This window comes from Stylophora pistillata, chromosome 4 (genome assembly GCF_964205215.1).
Source record: "Stylophora pistillata chromosome 4, jaStyPist1.2, whole genome shotgun sequence".
NCBI classification, from domain to species: domain Eukaryota; kingdom Metazoa; phylum Cnidaria; class Anthozoa; order Scleractinia; family Pocilloporidae; genus Stylophora; species Stylophora pistillata.
In genome coordinates this window covers 9726578-9736632 of record NC_142522.1, presented here as the reverse complement: position 1 = coordinate 9736632, position 10055 = coordinate 9726578, and the positions used below count along the sequence as shown (strand labels likewise).

At 41.3% G+C, this 10055-nt stretch overlaps 1 protein-coding gene across 1 annotated transcript; it reads left to right on the top strand.

The window, feature by feature from the left end:
• Positions 1-2336: 2336 nt before the first annotated feature.
• Positions 2337-9664, top strand: LOC111319221 (uncharacterized). The gene is made up of 2 exons (XM_022922037.2): positions 2337-7707; positions 8411-9664. Exons 1-2 carry the CDS (start codon positions 2459-2461, stop codon positions 8442-8444), a joined length of 5283 nt encoding a protein of 1760 aa, XP_022777772.2. The 5' UTR covers positions 2337-2458; the 3' UTR covers positions 8445-9664.
• The last annotated feature ends 391 nt before the right edge of the window (positions 9665-10055 follow it).

The window sequence follows — 10055 nt, the reverse complement described above, 5'->3', positions numbered from 1 at the left end:
TTTACATCCATTTTTTAGGATATTTTGGGCGATCCGGGCTTTTGTCAGTTGTCAGTAAAAGCCCACCACAAATGTCAGTTGTCAGTTAGTTTTTCAGCAATTTGTCAGTTGTCAGTTAAAAAATTTGGCCATTTGTCAGTTGTCAGTTAACCCATCTAGACCCTCTGTTGGGACTCACTCAAAGGTGACCACGTTCGTTTAATAGAAGTGACTAGTTAATAGAGGTGAAAATTACAGTGATTTGGGGGAAACAAATTCGGGACTTTGTCAACCGACTGCTTCATACTGTGACGGCTATAACGGTTCGACTGTTCGAGAGCAACAGATTATAAATTTCCAAGAGCACATCTCTTGACCAGAGTAAGTCAAGCAAATGACTAAAGGGTGAAAGTTTCCAAAGAAACTGTGGTGCTGCGCGTGGGTGGGGGTAACAAGGTAATTTGGTAACAGCAACTAAGTTGAAATTGTAAATTGGCCACCGTAACGAGTTAAATACTGAGCTATTTTAAAAAGCTTTTTAACTCGTTACGGTGGCCAATTTACAATTTCAACTTAGTGGATAAAGCCAACTTACTAAGTCAAGAAAAGCCAAATACATCCGGCCAATCATCCTATTGGGATCGCTGGAAATTGTAGTGAGTTACCCACCTTCAGAATCAACATATTTCTCGAGTAAATCGCTTACGTAAAATGCTTCAATCGTCAGGGCCGTCCTGTTATAATCTCCAGTATAAGAGGCGTTTTGCGATTCCCAAATGTAAGACCGAGCGTTCTTGCAGAATTCTCCACTGCGTTAAGGAAAATCTCTGCGTTCCGCTAGTTCAGGACTGTTTAGGACTGTATCTTTCTGGTTTATCAAGTTTATTTACGATCCGCATACGCCTCTACAATTTCCGTACAATCTACGTTCAGTCGATCTCAATGTCTATTCCGAATGCCCTCAATTACAACATGTTATCTCTATTACCAAACTAATCCTTACCCAGACTAGTCCCTACCCAGACTAGTCCCTACTCAGAGTAGTCCCTACCAAGACTAGTCCCTACCCAGACTAGTCCCTAACCAGACTAGTCCTTACCCAGACTAGTCCTTACCCAGACTAGTCCTTACCCAGACTAGTCCCTACCCAGACTAGTCCCTACCCAAACTAGTCCTTACCCAGACTAATCCCTACCCAGACTAGTCCCACCCAGACTAGTCCCTACCCAAACTAGTCCTTACCCAGACTAGTCCTTACCCAGACTAGTCCTTACCCAGACTAGTCCCTACCCAGACTAGTCCCTACCCAGACTAGTCCCTACCCAAACTAGTCCTTACCCAAACTAGTCCTTACCCAGACTAGTCCTTACCCAGACTAATCGCTACCCAGACTAGTCCCTACCCAGACTAGTCCCTACCCAAACTAGTCCTTACCCAAACTAGTCCTTACCCAGACTAGTCCTTACCCAGACTAATCGCTACCCAGACTAGTCCCTACCCAGACTAGTCCCTACCCAAACTAGTCCTTACCCAGACTAGTCCCTACCCAGACTAGTCCCTACCCAGACTAATCCCTGCCCAGACTAGTCCCTACCCAGACTAGTCCTTACCCAAACTAGTCCTTACCCAGACTAGTCCTTACCCAGACTAATCCCTACCCAGACTAGTCCCTACCCAGACTAGTCCCTACCCAGACTAGTCCCAACCCAGACTAGTCCCTACCCAGACTAGTCCCTGCCCAGACTAATCCTTACCCAGACTAGTCCTTATCCAGACTAGTGCCTACCCAGACTAGTCCCTACCCAGACTAGTCCCTACCCAGACTAGTCCCCACCCAGACTAATCCAATTAGCCCCTAGCAATTAAACCCACACCCACTATTTGCGGAGCACGTGTCGCATATTTCTATGTGTCACAGGATGTTTCAGCCCAAATGTACGCCCTAAATTCCTCTAGATAATTCACTTGCGTGTATAAGCTAACATTCTACCGATTATTTATTTTATCTATTTGTCTTTTTTTTGCTAGTATTGATTGTGTAATAACACTTTTCACAACAAGCGTTTCAAAAAATGTTTTTTTGTAAGATCATGTATTAACAACGAATTTTAGTGAACGGTGAGTTTTGTAAATGAGATCGATGGCGTTGTATATATTTTAACAGTTCAAGCTTTCATTATACTTATAGGACATTATTATTTATTTAGGACTTTATTGCTATCATTATATTATACTCGCTATTATAAGATATTATTTCATACATCATTTTACTACATTATCTTATATTTTATACTATATTTTAAATACACAATTCAGCTTAGTAGCTGCAAGCTTTTTACAGATAAACTATCTATCTATCTATCTAAATAATATTTAATCGAGCGGTTCCAAACGGCGAATCTAACCCAGTTCAATTTAAAAATCCTCAGATTGACGCTGTCACATTGGATTCAATCGAGTAAGTTGGAAAACGGTGGTAATGGACAACGAAGGAGGACTTATGGTATCCGCTATAGTTCTTGGTGTTGTCACCTACCTTCTGAACACTAGCCGTGGCTTACAAGCCACGAAGTTAGGCGAAGAATGGTTGATCTTTCTAACCTCTAATGTACGGGTAAAAGAATACCACTGGTTTCCCCTGGTTTACCAAGCAACAAATAGGCTAATGCTCAATGTCGCATACAAGGTCTCTAATTACACATCTGCAGAAAGGTACGCGAAAGAACTTCTTATCATACATCACGCCTCTGGTGACACACTTAAGGAAGGGAAGCTAAGCTTGGTACTGGGACAGATATATCTGAAACAAAATGAATTTGAAAAGGCTAGAGAATACTATCAAAAGGCAGCTGATATAACAAGGAGTATTGGAGACAAACAAACAGAGGCGCAGTGTTACATGATGATAGGAAAATTATTTTATTCACTGTGTGAATATCACAAGGCTGAGGAGTATTATAAGAAAGCACTGACAATCACTGTGCCAAATGGCGAAAGAGATAACGAAGCAACCATTTACGGAAACCTAGGTACAATCGTTCAGTCGCTTGGGGAATACGACAGAGCTAAAGAATATTACAAGAAAGCACTAGCGATCAGAAAGGAAATTGGTAACAGAAAGGGAGAAGCAGCTGACTACGGAAACCTAGGAACATTGTTTCACTCGCTTGGTGAATACAAAAAGGCTCAAGAATATACCGAGAAAGCACTAGCGATCAGAACGGAAATTGGCGACAGAGAAGGAGAAGCAGCTGCCTACGGAAACTTAGGAGCATTGTTTCACTCGCTTGGTGAATACAAAAAGGCTCAAGAATACACCGAGAAAGCACTAGCGATCAGAAAGGATATTGGCGACAGAAAAGGAGAAGCAGCTGACTACGGAAACTTAGGAACATTGTTCCAGTCGCTTGGTGAATACAAAAAGGGTCAAAAATACACCGAGAAAGCACTAGCGATCAGAAAGGAAATTGGCGACAAAAAAGGAGAAGCGGTAGACTACGGAAACTTAGGAAAATTGTTTCACTCGCTTGGTGAATACAAAAAGGCTCAAGAATACACCGAGAAAGCACTAGAGATCACAAAGGAAATTCGCGACAGAGAAGGAGAAGGAGCTGCCTACGGAAACTTAGGAACATTGTTTCACTCGCTTGGTCAATACAAAAGGGCTCAAGAATACACCGAGAAAGCACTAGCTATCAGAAAAGAGATTGGCGACAAAAAAGGAGAAGCAGCTGACTACGGAGACTTAGGAACATTGTTTAACTCCCTTAGTGAATACAAAAAGGCTCAAGAATACACGAAGAAAGCACTAGCGATCAGAAAGGAAATTGGCGACAGAAAAGGAGAAGCGGCAGACTACGGAAACTTGGGAACATTGTTTCACTCGCTTGGTGAATACAAAAAGGCTCAAGAATACACCGAGAAAGCACTAGCCATCAGAAAGGAAATTGGCGACAGAAAAGGAGAAGCGGCAGACTACGGAAATTTGGGAACATTGTTTCACTCGCTTGGTCAATACAAAAAGGCTCAAGAATACACCGAGAAAGCACTAGCGATCAGAAAGGACATTGGCGACAGAGAAGGAGAAGCGGCAGACTACGGAAACTTGGGAACATTGTTTCACTCGCTTGGTGAATACAAAAAGGCGCAAGCATACACCGAGAAAGCACTAGCCATCAGAAAGGAAATTGGCGAGAGAAAAGGAGAAGCGGTAGACTACGGAAACTTGGGAACATTGTTTCACTCGCTTGGTGAATACAAAAAGGCTCAAGAATACACCGAGAACGCACTAGCGATCAGCAAGGAAATTGGCGACAGAAAAGGAGAAGCAGCTGACTACGGAAACTTAGGTACATTGTTTCACTCGCTTGGCGAAAACAAAAAGGCTCAAGAATACACCGAGAAAGCACTAGCGATCAGAAAGGAAATTGGGAACAGAAATGGAGAAGCAGCTGCCTACGGAAACTTAGGAACATTGTTTCAGTCGCTTGGTGAATACAAAAAGGCTCAAGAATACACCGAGAAAGCACTAGCGATCAGAAAGGAAATTGGCGACAGAGAAGGAGAAGCAGCTGACTATGGAAACCTGGGAACATTGTTTCACTCGCTTGGTGAATACAAAAAGGCTGAAGATTACATAGAGAAAGCACTAGTGATCAGAAAGGAAATTGGCGACAGAAACGGAGAAGCAGCTGACTACGGAAACTTGGGAACATTGTTTCACTCGCTTGGTGAATACAAAAAGGCTCAAGAATACACCGAGAAAGCACTAGAGATCACAAAGGAAATTGGTAACAGAAAGGGAGAAGCAGCTGACTACGGAAACTTAGGTACATTGTTTCACTCGCTTGGTGAATACAAAAAGGCTCAAGAATACACCGAGAAAGCACTAGCGATCAGAAAGGAAATTGGGAACAGAAATGGAGAAGCAGCTGCCTACGGAAACTTAGGAACATTGTTTCAGTCGCTTGGTGAAAACAAAAAGGCTCAAGAATACACCGAGAAAGCACTAGCGATCAGAAAGGAAATTGGCGACAGAGAAGGAGAAGCAGCTGACTATGGAAACTTGGGAACATTGTTTCACTCGCTTGGTGAATACAAAAAGGCTCAAGAATACACCGAGAAAGCACTAGAGATCAGAAAGGAAATTGGTAACAGAAAGGGAGAAGCAGCTGACTACGGAAACTTAGGAACATTGTTTCACTCGCTTGGTGAATACAAAAAGGCTGAAGATTACATAGAGAAAGCACTAGTGATCAGAAAGGAAATTGGCGACAGAAACGGAGAAGCAGCTGACTACGGAAACTTAGGAACATTGTTTCACTCGCTTGGTGAATACAAAAAGGCTCAAGAATACACCGAGAAAGCACTAGAGATCAGAAAGGAAATTGGTAACAGAAAGGGAGAAGCAGCTGACTACGGAAACTTAGGAACATTGTTTCACTCGCTTGGTGAATACAAAAAGGCTCAAGAATACACCGAGAAAGCATTAGCGATCAGAAAGGAAATTTGCGACAGAAAAGGAGAAGCAGCTGACTACGGAAACCTGGGAGCATTGTTTCAGTCGCTTGGTGAATACAAAAAGGCTCAAGAATACGTAGAGAAAGCAGTAGCGATCAGAAAGGAAATTGGCGACAGAAGAGGAGAAGCAGCTGACTACGGAAACTTGGGAACATTGTTTCACTCGCTTGGTGAATACAAAAAGGCTCAAGAATACACCGAGAAAGCACTAGAAATCAGAAAGGGAATTGGTGACAGAAAAGGAGAAGCAGCTTGCTATGGAAACTTAGGAACATTGTTTCACTCGCTTGGTGAATACAAAAAGGCTCAAGAATACACCGAGAACGCACTTTTAATCAGAGATGAAATTGGCGACAGAGAAGGAGAAGCAGCTGACTATGGAAACTTAGGAGTATTGTTTCATTCTCTCGGTGAATACGGAAAGGCTCAAGCATACACGGAGAACGCACTTTCGATTAGAAAGGAAACTGGCAACAGAAAGGGAGAAGCAACTGACTACGGAAACTTAGGAGCATTGTTTTATTCTCTCGGTGAATACACAAAGGCTAAAGAATTTACTGAGAAAGGGCTGGCAATCACAAAGGAAATTGGTGACAAAAAGGGAGAAGCAGCTTTAAACGGAAACTTAGGAACATTGTTCCATTCCTTAGGCGAACTTGAGAAAGCCGAATTGTATTTTCGCGAGGCTTTGTTAAAGTGCAAAGGCATTGGAGATAGTATGACAGAGTTTAAAGTTGTTTGCGGTCTAACAACTTTGAAGTTAGCTCAGTTTAATCTCGAAGAAGCTTTTTCGTATCTTTTTCAATCTATTGCAAAATTTGAAAAATTGCGAAACTTTGTAAAAGGCAACGACTACTTCCAAATATCTTTGTTGGAGGAGCATGGCGTCTTTCCCTATGACACGCTCATTAAATTGCTCTCTGTTCGCGGAAATTTTACAGATGCTCTTTACGTTGAAGAACTTAGACGGGCAAGAGCTCTAGCGGACTTGATGACATCTCAATATTCTGCCAAACAGTTGCAGTTTTCAGGCGATCCGCGATCATGGTGTGGAATCCATGATATTATAAAAGGAGAAGCCATCTGTAATTGTCTTTACCTTTCGGTTGATGATGAAGATGCACGTATTTGGATTCTCAAAACAAGCGGAGAGATTCATTTCCGAAGAAAAAAAATGGATTCAGATCGTTTTGGAAATGCCGGGTCAGTTCCTGACCTGAAAGTGTTTTTCTCGGAAAGTTTCCTCCACTTTGGCATTCTACCTAGAGATGTTTGCGAAGATCGCTCTTTAAACGACGAAAGTGTTTTAACATCATCTGATGACGTCAACCGATCGTCTTTAACACACAATAATATGAAAAAAAATCTTCGTTTGTGCTACGAAATAATCGTCGCTCCCGTGGCCGATTTATTGAACGAGCCTGAAATTATCATTGTCCCTGATAGCTGCATGTACCAAGTGCCATTTGCAGCCTTAATTGACGAAGGAGGAAGATATTTGTCTGAAAAATTCAGGATCCGTATTGCTCCTTCTCTGACCACCCTCAAACTTATTAAGGACAGTCCTCCTAACTACCACAGTCAGAGTGGGGCTCTCATAGTGGGTGAACCTGAGGTGAGCAAAGTGATTTACAAGGGACAACCGATTATCCTCAAGCCATTACCAGGTGCAAGAAGAGAAGCTGAGATGATTGGAAAAATGCTTGGCGTTCCCCCATTGTTAGGGAGGTATGCAACAAAAGAGGCGGTTATTGAACAGATGAAGTCAGTTGCGCTGATACATTTTGCTGCTCACGGATATGCGGAGAGAGGTGAAATCGCGCTTTGCCCTGTTCGTACTACTAATGATATTCCACAAGAAGAAGAATACCTCTTGACGATGGCTGACGTGTCAAAAGTTCAACTTCGAGCTAAACTGGTTGTTCTAAGTTGCTGTCACAGTGGACGCGGAGAGACTAAAGTCGAAGGAGTCATTGGAATCGCTCGGGCGTTCTTGGGATCCGGTGCTCGCTCGGTGTTAGTGGCGCGGTGGGCCTTGAACGACGAATCGACAGAACAGTTCATGAATAGTTTCTACGAACTCTTGTTTCGTGGTGAGAGTGCCAGTGAGTCTCTTCACGAGGTCCGAAAGTGGATGAGAAATAACGGCTTTCCTGAAGTGGAGAAATGGGCTCCGTTCATGCTGGTTGGAGATAATGTCACATTAAGGTAGGTTTTTAAGGAAATGAGTCAAGTTTGTATTTAAAAAAACCGCAATGAAAATGACACTTAGGATGGGAATCTTCTAAGGCCTAAATGCACTGTTTATAACATGTCAGAAGGAAACAGAATTTAAGTGTGAAATCACCTACCTTGGAAGAAGTCAGCGAGGACTCTCCGCGGCGTTTTTTCTTTTTTTTATTGTACTTTTCCATCGAGTGTGAGGAGTGTAAAGGGAGACATTGAAGTGCATTTTCTTAAGTTCGGAGGGTTTGAAAAAGCCACAAGGACACAAAAGCAAAATTCAGTGGTCCTCTCACGCATCTAACCTCGTTTATTTCATGCAAAGAATGTGAGCTCGTTACGGTAAAGAGAGGATTTGTGCTGTATCCCATATAGTTCCGCCATGTATTCTATTATTGTTGAAAAGACGAAGGAGACAAAATGAAGACTGGCTTAATAACGACAGGCAATGAGTTACTGATAGGCATTAACTTCAAAGCGAGCTTCTCCAAGTAAATTATCTCAAATTCTGCGTGGAAACTCCTTGCCAAAGGCATCTACAGTATCCGAAGTTAACAGCGACTGAACCTGTCAGTCGTAGCAGCATAAATTTTTTGAACAAACTTATTGAATTAAACAATTAATTTACTGAGGAAGTAATTCAAGATTAACACGTACCTTTACTCAAGTTGTAAATATTATCTTACAGGAAAGAAGACATAACCTCCAACGCTCACAACTGATTTGCAAATCCTGTTTCCGGAACAAGGCTGACTCTCAGTCAAGACGCTAATCTTTGCCTCTACCGTATGAAACGGAACATTTCGTGTGACATAACAGAATGATTTTTTCAGTTAAGCAGTTATAAAATAGAATTTTGGGCTTTCTCCTTAGCAGACGGGCACGCCTTGTCATTTAGATGTCTGTAGTAATCTTCGTGAGAGGACCTTCATTGTAGATATATACAGCCAAGGGAATAATTAACATTTGAATAATCTAAAAAGGTTTTTATTATGATTTATGAGCCAGATAACCTTCTTTAGCCTTGCTTTTAAAGAAAACAGTTGTTCATATAAATATTTAGTGTAATGAAATTTTTTTGGAGGTTTTACAAGATATATTTTCATTTTATAAAGAAGAGACCTTGAAAGACTGGAACGAACTTTGGGATTGACTCTTCGAAAAGGTATCGTTCATTTATTCAGCAAGTCATTGTAGACTTTTTAGAATACTTCAGAAGTTAACCTCATCTAAATATCAATCTTGGGGCCAAAAATGTTATTTTTGTCCATCCAACTGCCATTTTTTTTTTTTTTTGGACCGTACTCAGTCAAATTTGAGTTTGCAGTATCTCGAATGAAAGATAGTCATTGTAGACCCCTTTGTAGGACTAGTTACAAGAGGGGAGCTGATCCCAGTCGTATATATCAAATAAGGGGGACAGAAATTCAATTAGAATGTTCCATCATCAAATTCAAATTTTGTTCAACAGGTCACTGGACTATTCTTGTACTCGGTTAGATTTGAATTTCCGGCATCTTGTGTAGAAGATAGTCATTGTAAGACCTTTTTAACTCGTGAATTGCGCGTGCGCAAGAGCGAGTTGTAGGTATGATGTGATGAATGGCGCTCGCTCGCTCGCTCAATTGGTCGATTCCTGTAAACTTTTTTCTATTTCAGGCTTTTGAATGCATTTTATAGTTTTTGGCGAGTGATAACAAACGAAATGGCGACCTTTGTTGCTAAGAATAGTGTTGGGGTGAAAAAGAAGCCAATGATAATCTTGAAAGAGTAAAAAAGTATACGTTTTTCATTAGTGAATGAATTAAAGTTTGCCCAATCTCCGAATACACTTTTATCTCTTGCAGCGTATATTTCATTTATGGCATCAATACTTCTATTTTTAAATGTACACATCCAGGAAAATGATTATTGTGTCCGAAAAAAAAAAAGAAAAAAGAGATGAAAAGGTAAGACAAACTCAGAATATACATGAGAACGTCGCATTTGAACCACCTACGTTGCTATCCTGAGAATGTCAGCTACCGCATTGCTCTTTACCATAAGGCCACCGAAACACCTTATTACCCTGGGGCGAAACTTTATCTAGATATAAATTTTACATTTAAAACGCTAATCTTTTGGGAATTTCAACCGTGGGCTCAAACGACTCGAGTCGCTGCTCGCCATAGTTAGTCCCCTCTACTAACTATGAAGTAACGAAATGTGAAGTTGAGCGTGATGAATACTGTGACATTCAAAGTTTATCAGAACTTTTTAAGAAGGTACACAACATTTTAGGTTTTAAAAACATGCATGTTCGACAGTTCTTCTGTCATCTTCAGTACTAGTTC

Bases quoted from the DNA above. Each gene is read 5' to 3' on its own strand.
- LOC111319221 (XM_022922037.2), top strand. From the start codon at position 2,459: ATGGACAACGAAGGAGGACTTATGGTATCCGCTATAGTTCTTGGTGTT. The intron at 7,708-8,410 runs GTAGGTTTTTAA...ATTATCTTACAG, and splicing joins GGAGATAATGTCACATTAAG to GAAAGAAGACATAACCTCCA.